General features: G+C 34.8%; 2 protein-coding genes across 2 annotated transcripts; both read right to left on the reverse strand.

The window, feature by feature from the left end:
• Positions 1-112: 112 nt before the first annotated feature.
• CDC5 (cell division cycle 5) lies at positions 113-7164 on the reverse strand. The gene is made up of 4 exons (XM_022056540.2): positions 6790-7164; positions 4585-6300; positions 3647-3928; positions 113-1601 (listed from the first exon to the last, which is right to left on the reverse strand). The coding sequence occupies exons 1-4, from the start codon at positions 6964-6966 to the stop codon at positions 618-620; spliced, it is 3159 nt and encodes a 1052-aa protein (XP_021912232.2). The 5' UTR covers positions 6967-7164; the 3' UTR covers positions 113-617.
• A 1982-nt stretch (positions 7165-9146) lies between these two features.
• CJD1 (Chloroplast J-like domain 1) lies at positions 9147-14977 on the reverse strand. The gene is made up of 10 exons (XM_088223175.1): positions 14699-14977; positions 14054-14150; positions 13868-13972; positions 13548-13625; positions 12568-12623; positions 11948-12005; positions 11077-11202; positions 10845-10940; positions 9721-9792; positions 9147-9479 (listed from the first exon to the last, which is right to left on the reverse strand). The coding sequence occupies exons 1-10, from the start codon at positions 14803-14805 to the stop codon at positions 9417-9419; spliced, it is 858 nt and encodes a 285-aa protein (XP_088079301.1). The 5' UTR covers positions 14806-14977; the 3' UTR covers positions 9147-9416.
• Between the last annotated feature and the right edge of the window lie 5119 nt (positions 14978-20096).

Genomic DNA, 20096 nt, shown 5'->3' on the forward strand with positions numbered 1-20096 from the left:
TGAAGGAATTGGCGTACTCTCAAAATGCAAAAATTAACATTAAATTATCGGTATTGTTAGTTCGTAAGAAAAAAAGAAAAAAAACTAAGCCAAGATTGAAGCTGAACATGAGTTAATCGAAAATCCAGAAGCAAAAATAATGCGACTGGTAATAATCATATAACATTTGCTACACCATGAACATAGCCAGATCGAAGTCCTTTCCTTGGTCTCCACTAGCCTTCAGATCTAAGAAAATTAGAACAAGTTGCGTCCAACAAAACTAGGAAATATGCATGTAAAGACAAAACACAAAATTCAGGTCCTCTGTTCATAAACGTTTTTCCAGTGTTTCATAAGTAACATACAAGTTTGATTAATGGTTATTTCAGCACCCACATTGGGACATTCTCATGCATCTCCAACTATCTTATCTCTGAATATTCTCTTTTCTCGAGGATAGAGAAAATACTAATCTGGAATTTTTTTTTTTTCCTGATGAGCTATTAGAACTCTTTTAATCTTGCTCGCATCAATAGCTCTACAGTCAGATATAAGTTCCAGGCCATACACCATTTCTTCCCTCGAGAAAACCAACATGGCATTCCAATTAGCAGGATTTTCTGCATTCGTTTCATTCAGTCTTCAGTTCTGGTTACATTTTGCTGCACCTCAACAGGCATATTCTCGACAGCATCAGCACTAGCTACCAACTTGTTACCAGCCAATCCATCAGCAGAGTCATTATTCATCTTCTTTCCATCTGTAGCAACTGCATCCTGCTTCGCCTTAACAGATATATCAGCCACAGGATCAGCATTTGGTACCTTCTCATTAGCTGACCCATCCGCAGAGTAATTATTCATCTTATTTTCCTCGATGACAACTGCATCCTGCTGAACCTCAACAGCCATATTTGCTGCAGCATCAGAATTTGATGCCTCCCTGTCACCAACCAAACCATCAGCAGAGTCATTATTCATTTTATTTTCCTGGGCATCTGATGGTACATCTGCTTTGTCAATAACATCTTGAGTTAGGTCACCACTTGGATGATGTCCATCTGTGAGAGTTTGTGAGATTTCAGGACCTTCAACACTATTAGCTTGTACTGCACTTGCAGTTTCTCCCTCTTTTGCAGAAGGCATATCAGTAGATATGCTTACATCTACAGCTGTTCCTGCGTGCGCTTCCTCTTGATCAACATCCATTTTCTGACCTGGAGTGCCATCGTGAGATGGGTCACCTGGCACAGAGCTTGCAGATGTATCCAAGGATGGTAAGGGCTCTGAGATCTCAGTGGATTCCTCGGTTGCCACCTCAGACAACTGAAGAGCATGATTCTTCTCAGCAATTTCTTCTTGTTTTTTTGCTTCAGCTCTATACTCGACCACAAGCTTTTGTATCCTCTCCAGCTCAGCTAATAGATTTCCGTAGCGCCGTTGTAAAGTTTGCTCAAGCTCCTTTTGCTTCTGCACTTCCTCCCAAATATTATTTACTCTGTGTGATGCTGCTATCTGTTCTTGCTTTTGCAAAGCTTGGAAGCACTCAAGTTCTGTTCCAGCAGTGTCAATCTGCTTTAAGGTCAATTCCACTTGGCTCCAAAGATTGAAACTGCGTTGCTGAAATCATAAGGTAAATAAATTACTCTTAGAGTAGCAATGGATGAACAAAGCAAAGAATCAAGAAAGAAATTAAAAGAAGCAAACTTCTATATCTGATCTTGTTTTATCACAAACCATGCATTTTATCATTCCATGCCCCAACTGGAGTAAGAGTAAAGAAAGAATTTTTTTTTAAAAAAAAAGAAAAAGCACACCCCAAAAGTCAAACAAAGATTTTGAAAATGACAATAATTACCTTCATAATAAGTGCAAGATGGAAACTCAAGCTTAAACTCCTTTCTTTTTAGGAACTCAAATTTAAACTCCAAGTTGCATGTGTTGGAAAAACAAAACTATAATGGATTGTATTTAATATTATAATTTCTTTTTTTCTATTTCCTAACCTGTTACTCTAGTTAAATTGTATGATGAATTTATGTTGCTATATTGCCAAGTCAATACAGGAGCTCAAATCCTTAAGAGTGCTTGGTTCAAGTGAAGGTATAGAAGCTTAGAAGTTGTTAACATGAAAGCTGTTGAAGTTTCTATTAAAAAGAAAAAGCTGTTACATTGTTTGGATAACAAGAGTTGATAAGCTGTATTCAACTATTTATATGTTTCGTAGAAATAAAACTTACAAGCTGCTACTTATGTTCAAATGATAAAAATGGAAAATTTTTCTGTTCTTGAATATTTAAAACTAGAGATTGAAAATTTTAGAATTGTTGACTTGGAGAGAATTTAGATATTTACTAGGTCAATATCAATTTTTTTTTTTCAGAGAGCTTATAAAATAAAAACTAACCCTATCAGCTTCCTAAAAATGTTATTCTAAGAGTTTATACTCTTTCATAATTAGCAAAAATATCAGAAAGATGTTCCTAGAGAGCTTATATGCTCAATCTGACCAAAATTTAAGTTATACCAAAAACCGCCTATAAAACTTAAACATGCATGCATTAGTTCCATCCAATAAGAACATAGGATCTGAGTTGCTTCTCTAAGAACTTTATCAAAACATGACAAATAGATAGGAGAGGATACTTTACAGTGAAAATGAACTAGTTATCAAAAAAATAATAATGACCTTCCTCAAAAAATTGCGCAAGTAATGACATGAACTTGGAATTATGGAGGCAAAGGAAAAGAAGGCAAGTAGGAGTAGATAACTGAGAGAGGAGAGGGAGAAAGAACGAGATTAAAAGGGAAAGAGATTCAAGCTTTCTATAAGCAATAAGCTCCTCTAAGGGACAAAGATTTGAGCTTTCTAGAAAAAAGATATGAAATGAAAGACAGACTTCATGAAACAACATGCCTGTGTTTATTTTAAAGGAAAAAAAAATATGCCCCATGGTTGCACATATGCTCCACAGAGTTAACAACTAAATTCAAATAACAACATTCCAGCGAAAAACAATCAAGAAAAACATTCTTCTATCCCATTTTGTTAAACTAAAGCAAGGATTCTTGAATTTTCAGGTTTTGAATTTGAGGGCATAAATTTTAACTTTGGATCAAATCAGTAACTATCAATTTATACTTATACCTCTTAAAGATACTATGAATATTTATTTCTCCTGCCAATAATTTGTTGAAAATAGTGCATCATTGGCAATTTTCAAAAATTAGTAATCGAAAAATTTCATTTCCATTCCAAATGGTATAGCGGTAATTCCTGCAGTAGTTTTATTCTGAACATATTTCTCCTATGGTTTTTCAGGTGCCCCCAGATTGCACCTTTTTTTTGTCCTTCCTAGTTTCTAACTTAAGCTGTCTTTCTGGATTGCTCAAGATTTCTAACTTTTGGGTTCTCTAGATATTGAAATTTAGTGTTAAGTTATGTGTATTATTGAACTAAGCTGGGCATTTGTTGTGTGGGTTTACTGTTGTTGCTCGCAATTTAGGATTGGATAAAATGCTGGGTGGATTCTCTACCTTAAAGTTGTAACTTTTTATGATAATTATTGTTTCCTTTAAAAAAAACAAAGAAAGAAAAAATTGAACAATTGTATGGAAAATAAGTTATAAGCAAAGAAACGTAATGTGGGTATCCCATAACATACCTCATATCCTTTTGTGAGTGTTTTCAATTTTCCCTCAAGATGTTCTGCCTTTTTCTTATCACTTTCCATCTTCTTTCTCACATGCTCCACCTCATTTTGCAGGGCTACAAGCTTCTCCATGCTCCCCGCAACACTTGCAAGACCATAAGCATTGCGGGTAGGGAAGTACATGAGATCATTTAGGCACGTATTGTGAGCTTCAACAAAGTCATCAAGGGATTCATTCTCATGCCCCATTGCTACACGAAGAAATTGAGCTTCCTCTTTAATCAAATGGTCAGCCTGCAAAGAGGAATATTAGTCATTAAGCAGTTTTTTAAAAGAAAAATGAAAAGAAAAAACGAGATTCTTCGACATATGCACAATAGCAACACAAACAATATAAACATCAAGAATGATGAAGTGATGATCAGAATGGCAATATTGATTAATAAGAAAAAGTTCTTAGAAGACTTGGAAGAAAGCACTAAAGAGAGGAGCAACCATCACAAAAATCAAATACAGAATAACCATGAATATAGCATCAGAATTTAAAATCTCCCAGGATAGACATAAAGCAAATCAACAATGTCTGAGAGCTGGAAACTATGCATGAATTTTGAGAGAAAAAAAACTGCATATTAATTGCCAATATGTACATAAATGTTGAATCATGAAATCCTTTCAGAAGAAAAAAATTGTTGTATCCTGGATATGTCTACAGCATTTGAATCCTAAAGGTAACTGGTATTGCTGTATCCAGCAAAAAGTCCAAGACCTCAAACACAAAGACCAAACCCCCTCACAACCCCAACCCCAACCCCACCGCCCCAAAAAAAAAACAAAAAAAGAAAAAAGGAAAGCAAACACAGGCTGAGGAGCCAATATGAAAGTAGCATGATCATAGATTCATTAATGAAAGAAATAACACGTCAAAGCAGGAAGATATAGATGAAAACCTCTTTGAGCATGTCTTCTTCAAAATCTTCAATCACAGGAACATGAGCAGACCCATTTGAAGAGCGCTTGACACCTTTCTTCCTCTCCACTTTTTCATCAAGAGGATACTTCGCATTATCATGCTCTAGTAAGGATAGAAGCTCCTTTCTTATCATTTCATCAGCCTGCTCAATCATGGTGGGAGGAACAAATGAACTCTTATCTCCATCTGCAACCATCAAAGAATTTCTTATTAGCTCCAATGAGCCAGTTGGAGGTCTTGGAAGCTCCCTCTGCAGTACTTTGGATCTCTTCCTGAGCAGTGCCTGCTGACGTGCTTCTTCCTCAGCCTTTTCTCTTGCTAATCTATCAGACATATCTTCTTCAATCTTCTCCTCCGGTTCTTCATTATCCTCTGGAGGAGGTGGGACAACTATCTGGTATTCATTCTTTGGCTGTGGAAGATTACTTAGACCAGATTGCAAGTTCCTTCTTAAATCAGCCTGTCTTCTCTGCTCAAGTTTTGCACTGTCATGGACATCCATCTCTTCATTAATGTGGAGCTCATCTCTAAGAGGAGTTCCTCTTGGAGTCATAGCAAAAGAATAGCCATCCCTTGAAGGTGTCATGCCTGATCTTGGAGTAAGGTCCACGCCTCCAGGAGTCATTGAAGGAGTCAGCATCGGGTTTGGTGTCTGGATCTCCCTTTTCTTAGGAGTAACTCCTGAAAAATCAGAAGGGTGCAACTCCGGATTCTCTCCCCCTAATAATGGTGTCTGAGACTCTCTCAACCTAGCCAGATTTTCTGCTTCCATCATTATAGCATCACCCTTACCAGCAGGGGTTCTTTGAGGGGTACGAAGAGGGGTCATTCCCTGCCGGGGTGTCTGGGAATAATTTGCAAGAAGAGCGCGAGAAGCAGCACTTCCTTCTGCTAGCTCCTCATTCCCTGCAAGAAGATCACTAGCATAACCCATCTTTGCAATTTCCTCCAATTCATGGTCTGAGATCTGTGGGGCAGGAAGCATTAGTTTTGACCTCTTTCTAACAGTTTCTGGATCATTCAGCTTGTTGGCTTGCAGTATAGCTGATGGAGCATCCTGCCTCTGAGCAATTTTATTCTTTGCAGTATCCTGCTTCCGTAATTGTGCTTCAACATCAACCCTTCTTCTACCCTCGAGCTCTTCAATGGTGGTTGGGAACTTCACTTGTTCCACTGGCCTGTCTTCATCAATGACATCAAAAAATCCTGGAGGAGGCCTTTTCTCAAAGGGAATTTCTGCGTTATAGTCGATTCCCTTCCTTTTCCTCTTCCGGTGTCTAGTATCAATTCCAGCAGCCTTTAGTTCCCTCCTTTTCTGCAATGAAGCAAGTCTCCTGGCCTCCTCAAGTTGCTTCTCCCTTGCTTTCCTTTTTGCTTTTTTTCCCCTAGTGTTTGCTAGTCGAGCTCGTGCTTCAGAAAGCATTTCTTTCTCATCCTCATCCATATCAACAGGATCTGGACGTGCAGGCTTAGATTCTGGATTTGGATCAATCTCACCAGGGCGCAATTTCCTCGGATCATCACCTGGCTCATAGTTCTCATCCTTGACACAGGCTGCATCAAGGAGCTTCTCATACCTCTCAAGGCACTGTGATGGAGTACGACCAACGATCGGGGCAATAGTTCTCCACTGTGTGGGCATAAGCTTTGCAAGATGAAGCAGTTTCTCATCCTCCTCTCTGGTCCATTCAGTCTAAAAAATCAATGAAAACTACACCATCAGCTTCCATGCTAACAAAGCAAAACAAAACATGGGGAAGAAAAAACAAAGCCAACAATACTGGGGCTGCCTCCTCTGACATGATAATATAACAAATTTAAGAATGTCATCAAAATTTCAAAGCTTAGAATCATAAATAACAATACAAGATTCAAATACACGCAAGAAAAGTATTAAAAAACCAAAAAAAAAAAAATTACAATGTCTATTGAACTGATAAAACTTCCTTCCAGATCACCGAGCGTCACAACAAAGTCTATTGAACAAGCAAAGAATCAATCAGCACAAAATCACCAAAAAAATCCTAGATAGTAAGCAGGCATTTCTATCCATAATTCTCTTACCACTCAAACACACTGCAACAGTCAAGCAAAGGAAATAAGCAACAACCATGGAACCTACAGATACACCACGCTTGCATATATGCATATATCTATGCCAAAAATGGGGAGAAATTCGTACCTTTTTGATCGAGGGATCAAGCCACTCATACCAGCGAGCCTTGCACTGCTTGGCGGACTTGCGAACGAGAAGGGAAGATATTCGAGCCCACTGATTTTTCCCATATTTCATAACCGCGGCCTTGAGGATCTCATCCTCCGTGTTCTTCCACACACCTCCCTTTATCATAATCCTCATTTTCGCTCTCTGTTTTTAGCTAAAACCTTCCCCTTCTCTAGATTTGAATTTAGGGTTTTCGAGCTAGCGAAAATTATATATCTTACCGAGTTTGATATCTGTAGCTCTCCCCTTTAATTAGGGTTTTCCTTCTCTCACTCACAGTCCAACCTCGTCACCTGCAATCTCGCCTCGTTCGCAAAGATAGAAGCTGGGGTAGGCAAAACGCAAATGCTAGTATATATACGTCGACCGTAGGAGCAGAGTCTTGGATCGACCCGAAACCCGAATTTGGGTCCGCATATGTGGATTTTTAGTAATAAAATCTACTTTTTTAATAAAATATACTTTTTTTTAAAGAATATGTGGTAATTCATTTTGTGCACGTGGGGAACCATGCCCACAAATAGTTAACATCGTGTGCACGACTTCAATATCTTAATGATAGCTTTTGTACTTAATTTAAAGAGATATCGTCAAACATTAAAGAATGAACGATAAGTTAGAAGTTGTTGAAGATCATTGTTTTTTCAATCTCGCCTAAGATTCTTTTATTCTTCTCAGCGACGAAAAATATAACGTCAGTTTCCACAAACAAAAGGTTCAAGTCGTTAGTGATCTGAATTCATGCATAATAACGGATTATAACGAGAATTATGATAAATTATAACTTAACGTACACGTCATGTATTCTGATAGTCACATCACAAGTAAGTTTTTTTATATTTTCTCTCGATAACTTGTTGATGCATATTAGAGGAGACATTAGAGAGCAAAACCCTTACAACCATCCTATAGTGCCTCGTGAGAATAGCCACGTAGGTTTAAGGGTTTATAAAGTCGTTGCATGAATAACTTGATTCATCTAAAGATATATTAAGTTAGTCATAATAGAGGTAAAAAGAAAAATATATTTTAATAAAAGTCTTTGATCATCTGTTTAATTTTTTTTATGAGAAAAAGAAACTCAATTTCAATAGAACTCTAATTAAAAAAATCAATGTGAAAACCACATTCAGATTATAGTCAAAGAAATCTTGTCAGAATTGTATGATTCATTACATGTATTACAAAGCTTGCATGGTATATCATACTAGGAAGAATTATGAGACAAACCTAAGAGACTTGTGAAGAATTCTCCACCGGAGCACCTTATGGTACTCTTGAATTTTGGTCCTCTGTAGCTTTTCCTAGTATGAGAAGATCACTCCACGAAAAGCCTCATATTTTGAATTAAATAAATTTCTATAACTAAGTTAATAAGTAAATTTAGTATCAAAAACTCATTTAGAGTTTACGATCCATTTTCATGTATCATCACTAGAGAGATTATGGGTAGTCTGATTAAATAAGACATGATTCCATTTATTCATTAAAGTTTCCATTCGTTGATCTATAATTTTGAGGTTTGGAAAATTTTCATAATTTGATTTAAAATCATTAAGATAGGGGATTCAGGGATTACACCAAATGCTAATATCTTTATCATTTTTCAATAATTTATAATAAGTCAAGTTGAGAATGTTCTTATTTTTAAGAATTCGCTCTCCATAAACTTATTCTTATTTTTGAAAATTCGCTCTTCAAATAAAAGAAAATATGAGGGTTTTAGAGAGAGTTACAATAAAGATAGACCTTTAAAGCATTTAATTTTGACGAAACTAATCATAATAAAAGAATTTGCGTAGATCTACTAGCCGAATTTGGAAACTATTTCAATCTTTTTAATCCGAAACACCAAATTGGTTTAAGTATGCAAAGGATATCCCAACTAATTCTCATATTTTAATTAATAAATTCATTAATTATTAATTAATAAACTTTGACTTTTCTATTCCAATTGCTTACAATAGCTTGATTTCAAATAAATTCATTTAATATTTATTTTTTAAAAAATAATTTTATTTTTTCTAAAATACAATATCTACACATTTTACCTTATCTATTTTGTACGTATAAAAACATATATTTCGATGAATTTAAACTTCACCGAATGTATTATATTCGTTACATTATAAGTGTATTATGAATTAACAACTAATTCATAACATTTAATTTAACGAATCCAAAGTTTAACTCATTAATATGTTAAACGAGTTGTTGTGACTAAATTAAAATAACTTCCTACGATTTATTACAAATTCGTAGAAAAAAAACATCTCATCAAGTCTAAATTCTTTTAGTTGGATAGTCGCAATAGGTTAATACCGAATCTAGTTTTTTCTTCTTAAAAATATATATATAATTTGAAAAAAGAAAACAGTATATACATCAGTGGCTTTGAGACCAGAAAACATAACATTACTTTTGAAAACTAATAATAACTCATCTAACAAAATTATATCCAACTTTTCCCCCTCCACAAAACAAGGCTAGTTCATGTCCAAACAAAATTTGACTACTAACAGAAACTGAGAGTTTCACCACATGTTGCTTGAATGGCACCTCATTCTGCTTTCTCCTTGGATCAGTCATCGGTAGTATGATGCCATAATGTAGAGCATGATTGCTGTCGATGCAGTGACTAATAGTTCCTGCTCATCAAAACTTGTCATTAGAACGAGTACATCAAGTATATGGAGCGTATTAAAAACTCGTTTCAACATTGCTTTGCATAACAATTTCATATAAGTGCTTAATCTGTCCTGTTCAACAGGGACTTTATACAAGGGAAAGAAGCCCAAAAAATTTATTAGCAATTTCTAGTTACTGGTGGTTCGTAAGCAGTTAACCACACAAAGGAAAAAGAATAATAACAGTACTTCATGTTGTTACCTGGTTATTGTAAAGAAAAGCAGGTATATATCCACCTACGTACTCGATCAAGTTCAAAACACCAGTGTATGTCTACAAGAAATAAATCAGAGAAATTTAATGACAAAAGTTAAAAATTAGAAGACAAACTTATTGGAGAGATATCATACAATTAAAGAGATTATTAGGTTCCTTAAAGGATTCAAAGAAGTTATACACAAACCCGATTGCATGTTTTTGGTATAACTTAAAAATCAGTAACGCAAACGGAAAGCACACGCTAAAGATAAATCATTTGCAAACCAAGCTAGTGAGATTTCGTCCATTCTACTCGTAAAAGCTCATCAAAATCCAGAACATTTAGGTATATCTTAAATGTGATTTAGAAAGTATAATTCAAAACCCCACTCGGAATCCCCCTGATCCAGGCCACAGCACCAATTGATCTCATGCCGAGATAAGATACGATCAATGCAGGTGATGCTTTGTTAATTGGGTCCTTTCATATAATACCAATTAGAAAATTTAGATAAATGTACACCCCCATCACGCTTCACCAAAAATGTGACTTGCAGACCCTTGGAAGATCCTAAGGAAGCGAACAGAATGAGTTCCTTACTTCTACATCAGCCAAATAAGAGAGACATGCATATCTGTAGAGGTTCAGGATATTTATGGTAAGACCCTAAGGGAGCAAACCGAATTATGAGTTCCTACTACATTAGCTGAATCAGAGAGACATGCATATCTGTAGAGGTTCAGGAAGTTTATGGTAATAAGAAATTCTTTTGGAATTTTCTCACAAGGGTATCCAAAGTGATTACTCTGACTACAGAAGGCACTAACCCCAACCCCGTTTCTTTTGATGCATAATACATTTTCCTAGAAGGATTTTCAGCAATCCTCAGGAAATACCTTTTTTTTTTCCTAATTTATGATTAACACGAGTTCAGTAGCACATTCACATGTTAGATTGAGCTAAAACAGAAATCAACGCTCATTGCCCAACATGGAACAAGATAAAGATTCTCCATATTGTCGGATGCATGAATAACAACATCGTTTTTTATGATATACAGCAAATTCTTTTATAAAAATTATTAGAAATCTTAATCATTAAGCAAGAAATCAACAAAACTAGTTACCAAAGAGGCCACCGCCATACAACCAAAAACTAATCCAAGAGATCGAAGAAGTCTTTTTCCCATTCTCATTGCCCTCCCATCATCTTCACCATCCTCCTGCAGCAATCAGCATCAACACGAATGCTCAATAGATTGGAAAAGTATTTCAAATGGATTGATTGGTTAGAATCTTTTCCGCATACGGTTTTATGAAGTTTTACACAGAACCAGTCAAAATGTTTTAATTACTCACTGTAAATGTTGGTGACACAGGCGCTTCAAAGGCTTTCAGTTTCTCAAAAATCCGATAAACAAATGCAAAAGCCAAGAACTGCAATGGCTTATATTCAGCATTACGCTTTATAATTACCCAAGCTGTCTGCAAAACGAGGAGTAAACTTGAGAATAGAAACAAAAGAAAAACTGAAAGAGAAACAAAAAAATATTAAATAATTCAAGACAGAAGCTATGTCATGACTAGATAAGTCTGCCTATCTAACTGATTAGGGAAACTGAATCTTATACGTACTTACATATATGTATATATATAGAATGAAACTGAGTCAACCAGCCAAAAAGGCTAAAAACTTATCTTCAGTCAAACTGAGACAAAATTGCATAGTGCCAAACATTATATTATGTATGTATTTCCTGCTTTTTTTCAGAAGCAGAATGTGAGGACTCAAAAATCTTCAGAAGCACAAAGACTCCTCTTGAGTGTAACACAAACTTTTCCAGTGGTATAATGTGTCTTTTTTACCATATTTCATTGATACATATAGTTTCAGCCATATCCAAGATTAAATCTCAAAGAAATCCCACCAATGTCAGTTACTGAATTTTAGCAATTTTTATCATATCTCTGACCATGATAGAATTGTCAATCACATAAATCAACACTCTTATCTTAACTAGAGAGGACTTTTACTTGTACATGATCAAACTGTGACAAAGTTTTTAACCCTATCGCCAAGTATGAGTCCAGGCTGGGAAATCACCACACCCTAGGTTGAATTCTCAGTTTAAACAAGCTAGATCATCTGATACTAGTAAGCAGAAAATAAAAAATTACAATTTGAAGGAGAATGGAAACAGATGATTCATCACCCTTTACTTCTACTTACAAATACGGCCGATATTGCCAAGTTGATGCGCATATTATTAACACTAGATTTGGTGAACCTGAAACCATACTAGGATTAAGTGAATATAACAGCATTAACAAATCACAAAATGCTGTAAGAGTAAAAAATAAGATAATATAATAACAGATGAGCATGAAAACAGAAGCACCAATGCAAAATGGAAAGGAAAAGATGCTATCAAAAGAAAAAAAAATCAATGGATAAATTCAATAAAAAAGAGACACCAAGAGGATGCTACCTAAGTACAAATAAATAAGAAAGGTCTAAAAAAATCTGAAAAACCACCTAGTCTACACAAGCATCCTGCTACACCAAAAATCTAATCTGTGATTCATCTGTCTAAGAGTTGTGCATGATGGTCCATCGTGCAATTTCATCATCCAAAGAGTAATTAATGCAGGCTTTAGTAGTTTTAGAGGCAAAATTGACATCTAACAATTACCATCTGAAGTTTTACACACCAATGCAGACAAATATAATAAACAAAGAGAACAATGAACAAGATGGATGTATATGTAAACCAGGCAGCGGCACATGCAACAATTCTGCAGCAGAACGGTTCTATTAGGCTAATCATGAATATTGATAGATTTCAAAACCTTGGCCCCCATGGTACAATAGGCTGCTTATCAGCATATTTGATATCCTTTGAGACCTGGATTTAGAAAAATTGAATAATTAGTATACCAGAAAAAGAGTGATAACAAAATGATTCTTCAGATGCTCTATCTTTCAACAAAGTTTTATATTTTTTTCAATCTCCACTGCTGAAAATTTTGTCATAGTAGAAGTTATGTTTTATCTTGTGCATTGTAAATAGGGATTAAACAAAAAGAATTCATCGAGTGCTCTTCAATCATTTTTATGCAGATTTCAGTAGTATCTTTTTAATCTAGGCCTCGCAGATGTCCAACAACTTTTATGAAAGATGCCCACATTTTACTTGATTGAGAAAGAAAATGATTTTGGATGGGGATAAATTTCTCAGAATTAACATATACAAAAGAAGAAACTTATTGTAAACATATTTCTCCAATTCCTTAGGAAGTAATAGCAACTTTGTTTTACTTTTTCCAAAATTTTCCACCATCAGGTGAACCATGAGTAACTGGTGGATGAATTAAAAGTTAATATGTACAAAAACATATTAATAGTTGGAATTCATTTAGAGTCTATTCTGTCTAAAATCTTCTTAAGTATCTTATTAACTTGATAGCCTCTACAGTTTAATCATGCAATTGGGCTGGATATTTAAAAAATCTGGTTTTTTGGGAGATATATAATTGTTTCTTTTGCAAATAATCATACATCCTAGAAAAGATGTTTTACAAATTTGAAGCTAGTAATTCAAACTATAACATAATATTCATGTCTCAAGATTATTTCTGTAAGAATATTTCTCAAAAAGAAAAGAAAAGAAAAGAAAAGATATGCAGGAATTTTGAGAATGTTATTCCAACTGCAGATTTCAAGTTCTACACCTTTAGATCACACGGCATGACTCGACATGAAAATAATTTTCTTTCAGTTTAACCTATCAACTTAATAAATCCAACAGAAAAGTATTGTTTGACCATACCTTAAAGGAACCAAAAGTCACACCCTTCTTTCGCTTTGTTAACTGGGACAGCATAAGTTTGTCATATGCCTTCTCAAGCTGAAAATAATAGGATACACAGACCAGAAGATTCCAAATGTAAGGACATCTCATTTTCAGAAAAAAGAAAGCTGCATCTATAGAGAATTCTTACGCAGAAAAGGTGCCAATGAAGGCAAGGGCATGAACATTCATATTCAGGATGTGAAGGTCTGTGTTCGTGAGAAAAAAAAAGGGAGAGAAGGAAAAGGAAGAGGAGAGGGAAGGCAGAAATGAGACTGAGATTGAGATTTGTAACCTACTAGAGCAGCAGTAGCTTCATCACCACTCTTCTCAGCATCCTTGAGTCTCCTTGCATAAGTTGCCTTGATCTTATCAAATCCCTCAATGGGGCTCACACCAAGAATCTGTGATGTAACAGAGCTAAAATACATTTAAAAAACTGTCTAAAACTACTTTAAGATGAAAACTCAATAAAATGGAACTACCTCATATGGGTTTAGGTCACTGTCCGAATTTGAACTTCCCGCTGCATATGAAGCAGAACAATTAACCCCTCTATTCTGTGGAATTCTCTTAGGAAATCTGGCAGGTTCAACACCATTGCCACCGTTAGATGTGAAAAAATTAAAATGCCCAAATGGCTACAACAAAGTTTTTCCAAATAAACAATGAAGTTATCACATTTATGATTCATTCTCAACCTATCAAATATATCAAGCCAAGTTCTCAAGACACATAAGGGGAGGGTGGAAGAGAAAAACTAGCCGTCGGAAGGTAGAATGAGTTATCTGTTCTACTTGATATGGATTTTTCATTTCCTTACGATTCAATAAAACAATCAGCAACAGCTCCCCCACAGAGCTTCAGAAAAGTATTAAACAGCAATAAATTTCAGCTCAGATTACTAATACTACGAGTAGTAAAAATGTAACAACAAGCATTAGCTCCTAAATTTAACAGCGGAAAACAACAGGACATCGTCTGTATCAGCTTACTCACAAACCTGGGAAAACCAAATACACTTCGGTTCCAAATTTTATTTCCCTTTTCCTTTCTTCTCTTGCAGCCAAACACACAACCAGACACATTACAGAAATCAAAAGAATATTATTCACGAGAAGTAAGATTACCTGAGAAATGAAGATGGTAACTTATAATTTGAGAATTTGATAGAAAAATCTCTACGAGCAATTCGGGGATTCGGGTAGAGAAAGGCGTTAGAGATAGCTAAAGCCATGGATAGAATCCTTCTGGTATAATGCGTAAGAGAAGATTACTGAAGATGGTGATGAATTTTTGAGCTTAGGGTTTCTATTGGGTTTTTCTGAAGCCTGCGACTGACGTTGTCGTTGTTCACGTTCGTCATCTTCAATTGCGTCATGGGATTTTTCTACCAAGTAGTCCTTTACACTTTCGCAAATCTTAATTATAAATTTAAATAAAAAATATTAATAATTAAATTATAATAAGTGTGAATTTCATGTATTAAAAAATATATATATATATATATACATATAGAGGATTATATACCTTTTTCTGTTGTATGTGTATATTAATTTTAACTAAATATTTGACAAAATAATTATATTTATTCAACAATGATAATTATCAACATGTTAATTTTATTGTGTTATTACTTTCACTTTCACTTTAGTTATAATATTTGAAACTATCGTTGTATTTTAAACTTTACATGGTCTAATAAATAATTAAAAATAAAAATAATATTTTTAAACAAATAGAAAATAGACTACATAAATTGTGAATAACAACATTTGATCATTACAAAAAATACAATCGAAAATAGAATCAAGAAATTAAAGTTTAAAAATTTAAAAAAATATGTAAATATTCTCGATATATATATATAAATATATTTCTATATTTAGCTATTCCTTTATTTATCATATTTCGTAAAATTTTCTTCTTAATTTAACTAGCTATTTTTATTGAACGAAAACCCGTAAAAACTTCACTCCAATTAACTTACTCAACACGAACTCCTTTCGTAATAGTCTATTATTAGACATTGCTAATGAAGTATATAATCCCAAGAACTCATCTCCAAGAATCCACTCATCTCTTTCCTTTCCGATTCATAGTTATACACAAAATAAAATAATAACAATAATAATGGCGAGGAACTCTTTATTACTGTATTTTATTCTTTTTATCTCTTTCGGGTTCCTCGCAGATGCACATATCAATATAGATTATAACGGAAAGAAGTGCGTTTGCACTTGTAGCGAGTCTGGTGCGGGAGGGCATGATGCAAAGACGAGTGTGTCTGGATCGATAGGAGGATCGTTCACAACAAATCAACAATCAAACACGAAGACTGATGGATCTGCCACAACAGATCAACAAAGGAAGAAGAGCGGTAACGAATCCGCCACGAAAAATCAACAGACAAGTCAGAGTAGCAATGAATCTGTGACGAAAAATCAGCACGCTAGCCAGAACAGTAAAGGCTCTGTCTCGAAAGATCAACAATCAAGCAAGAACGTGAATGTATCTGTCACAAAAGATCAACAAGCAAGTAAGAGTTCCAACGAATCTGCCACGAATAATCAACAGACGAGCAAAAGCAGCAATGAGTCTGTGATAAAGGATCAACAAACCGAACAGAATAACAATGAATCTGCCACAAAAAATCAACAATCGAGCAAGAACACCAATGAATCCGCCACAAAAAATCAACAATCGAGCAAGAACACCAATGAATCTGGTACTAAAGAACAAGATACAAAGAAGGATGCATCTGGTTCTGTTGCCGTAGATAAACAATCAAACGTCCACACCAATACCGATGAACAAGTAAATACAGATGCCAATGGACAAGCAAACACGAAAGGCAAGGGACAAGTAAACATGAATGCAGGTGGATACATTTCCACATATAAACAAGTAAACACAGGTGCCAATGGACAAGCAAACGCGAATAGTAATGGATACATTGCTACTAATACACAAGCTGACACAAATGCTAATGGACAAGGCAATGCAAATGCAAATGGAGAATCAAACATGAATGCCCATGGATATATCTCCACTGGTAACTCGGATGGATTTAATTACAACTACCAATTTGGTCATCAGGGAATGCCAAATGTTGACGTGGGCGCCGCAGAAGCTAAGGGCATGCTCTTCACTGGAGAGTTCTTCGTGAAGTTGGGGTATTTAATAGATGAGTTCAACAAGGGCTCAACTTCATTTCCCATATTTTACCAGAAATGCATGGCCTTGCAAAAAGAATACGATAACAAAACACCACAAGAAGGAGATGTATTCTTTAACGAATTGACCAAAGCTGCTGAGATCGCCATGAAGACAAAGAACACATCATCTTTACAAGCTATGGGAAATAGATATGATGCCGCAATTGTGAAGGTGGGAGACCAAAATAAGGCAAAAGAGTGTCAATTTTCGCAAGTAATACAAGCCCTTCAAAAGATTATGAGTTCAGGTAGTAACGTGCAAACGGCCATCGCTGCAATGTACAAAGAAAAGCTGGCAGCATCTATGTCAAGGAAGATGAAGATGAACATGTATGGGAGCAATGAAATCAAGTTTTAAGTACCAGATGATCACATACCACGCCGGATGGCGATTGAGTTGCTTAAAGATCACTTCTTTTTCTTTTCTAGTTTTCTTATAAATAATGTAATCGGTTAGCTGATTTTGTAGCCAAATATGCTATTTAATCAGGCCTTGATAGTTATTATCAGGATAGAAGAGGTTCCCATAAGAGGCTACTCTCTAGCTTTGTCAGGATTTTTCTCTTTCTCTAGCGGAATTATAATTATTTGTTTCCGCTATTATGGGAAAAGAAAGAGAGATCATACTTTCCTATAAATAAAAAAAAAAGAATATATTTCATTACTTGCAATGTGTAGAAATATTAGAAGAGTAGCATTAATTAAATTACATATTTTATACCATAAAATTTTAATTACACCAATTTACAATAACCTTACACCTGACATAATACTTACAATAACTCACCATACTCTAATTGTGTCAACTAATTACATCTTATACTAAAAAATGTCTATGATTGACTCTTCTATAGTGCACGTAGAATCTTGAAATGAGTTTTCAAATTGAAATGACATAATTGAAAACACTGGAATACTTGAAAACAAGTGGGTGAACCTCCAAGGGACAATAACGACTACCACTGTAATCGTCTCATATTCCTTTTGCAGTAGACCTTGCATATCAATTCTCTTCCTCATTGTTTTTGGGAAAAAATGCTCTTTTTTTCCTAGAATAGAGGAGAACAAAGAACAAGCAACCTAAAAACAAAATATTCTGCTTATAACATCAGATAAAGGAGACGTAACGAAGAAAGCGCGTACTTTAACATCATAAGCATACGAAAAGTGAAGTCAGTTTGGCTATATATAGACTTGCCAAAACGAAAACAAAAAATATCAAAGTAATTAAATTTTAGAAAGTCACTACTGATCTTGTTAAAAATGGAATCGGGTTATAAAGAACAATGTTTCGTCTAAATCAAGAATTTGATGTCTAAAATAATGCAAGACAAAAACGTGTGAGGCGTCCAATCGCTAATGCAGACTAGTTAGTTAGAGCTCTAAATTGCATGCATCATTCGTATCCTAATCTATATGAAGTGTGTGATATTTTGATTTTTACATAATTCAATATACCAATCAATATATTAAACTACAGGGCGGGGGAGTTAAAATAATAAAAAAGAAAAAAGAAAACGGAAAAATGGAAGTTACAGCAAATTAATGGTTAGCATTGACCCCGTAATAATTAAAATACAGAAGGAAAATTACATTGACCTAAGACATTTTATTAAAAGTGTAATTTGCAACAGTTGCTATCACCTATCATCTAAGATAAAGTACATTAAGCCATGACAAACAACCATTACTACCATGTATAAGCTTGAAATATGCTCTCTTTACTCAACCTAAATCGAAGAAGTAAATTGCGAAAATATGAGCATAATTTATGACTCTCCACTCCCTTTGATTTAAACACCATGATCAACTCAGAGAACAATAGATACAGCCAAGTATAAGCCGTAAAATGAGTAGACTTCAAAGGAAAAACTGAAAGCAGAGGCAACACAAAAACTGAAAACATCCATTTCCTTTTATGGAATTTTCACAAACAGGTTCAAGTAATCATTTTTTTCAAAGTTGAAATACATTGATCCACAAGTTAAAAAACCCATATAAAATTAACCATCGGAACACGAACCCAATTCCACCACTAAATTATCTGAGACCTAAAGGAAAAGCATCCCAAGCATTCCCAGACAGCATCAAAACATATCCTGATATAACATTTCACAAGAACCAATATGCTACTGAAAAGAAACGACAAGAAACAGAAAATCGGAATGAAATAACAAAATATAGATGATAAAGTCATTTAGCCATAAGTATCAAATGTAAAAATCATTAACTCTATTTCTTCTCAAGTTCAAACACAAGCTGGAAAGAGGAGAAAGGATGTGATTTAACCTTCGTGAATCATAAAGAGCCGGAACTGTTTTCTCAGTCTCTTTTCTACAACCTCGGTTTCCTCTCCTTTTTCAACTTCCCTTTGTGGTCTGGCTATGAGGAGCCTGAAAACGTAACAGTTGAACCATGGGCTCATCCCGAGAATCCACCTGAGAAGCTAGCAGAACTGTGACCTCACCCTGATTCTAATGCTGACCGGCTCATGAATTCAGAGTGTTCACTGACGTGTTTTCTTTTTGATGGCTTTGGTTTCTCATCGACCCCAGATATCGAACTTCTGTGTTTGCTACTGTGTATAGAAGCTGGATCAATCCATGCAGACTCCGAGCTTCTCAGCCAACTACTCTGCGTAGGAGTTGATAAATTATGATACGAATTTTTCAGAGATGCTCCAGTTGAATATCACTTGATATGGTATATATGTTGATAAACCAATCTAATTAATTTTATATTATGATCAAATAAATCATGTTTAATAATTATATTGCACTTGTATACCATATTAAGTGATACTTAATAACAGATTATGGTCCTATGATAGGATAACGGATTCTATTTCTCAAATAAATAAGTGAATATTAATACATTTTCAATAACTAAATTGTATTTATACTAATAAATTGTAATCAATAATAATAAAAAACACCGAAATTCTTAGAAATGTAATCTTAATTTGGAAAGGAATGAACTGTGGGGGTTGGATTAAGACTTTGTTCATAATATGAGGTGAGTACTTGGAGGTATTAAAATGGCTTGTAACTTCAATGTAAAGCGAAAACTCGTTAATATTTTCCAATTTCATTAAATTCAATGGAAAACCGCTAAAATCTCCCTAACCAAATCTATTATTGACATTGTATAGAGGTGTATATGTATCTATATATATCGCAAGAACTCGTAAGTAAACTCACTCCTCTCTGTCTTTTTTAAAAAAATTTATTTAGAAATATAATTTTTGAAAATATCATGGCGAGGATATCCCTCTTGCTCCTCGCCATCTCTGCAACTTACCTGTTGGCGG

The sequence above is a fragment of the Carica papaya genome, chromosome 6 (genome assembly GCF_054855325.1).
Source record: "Carica papaya isolate Zhongbai chromosome 6, ASM5485532v1, whole genome shotgun sequence".
Classification (NCBI taxonomy): domain Eukaryota; kingdom Viridiplantae; phylum Streptophyta; class Magnoliopsida; order Brassicales; family Caricaceae; genus Carica; species Carica papaya.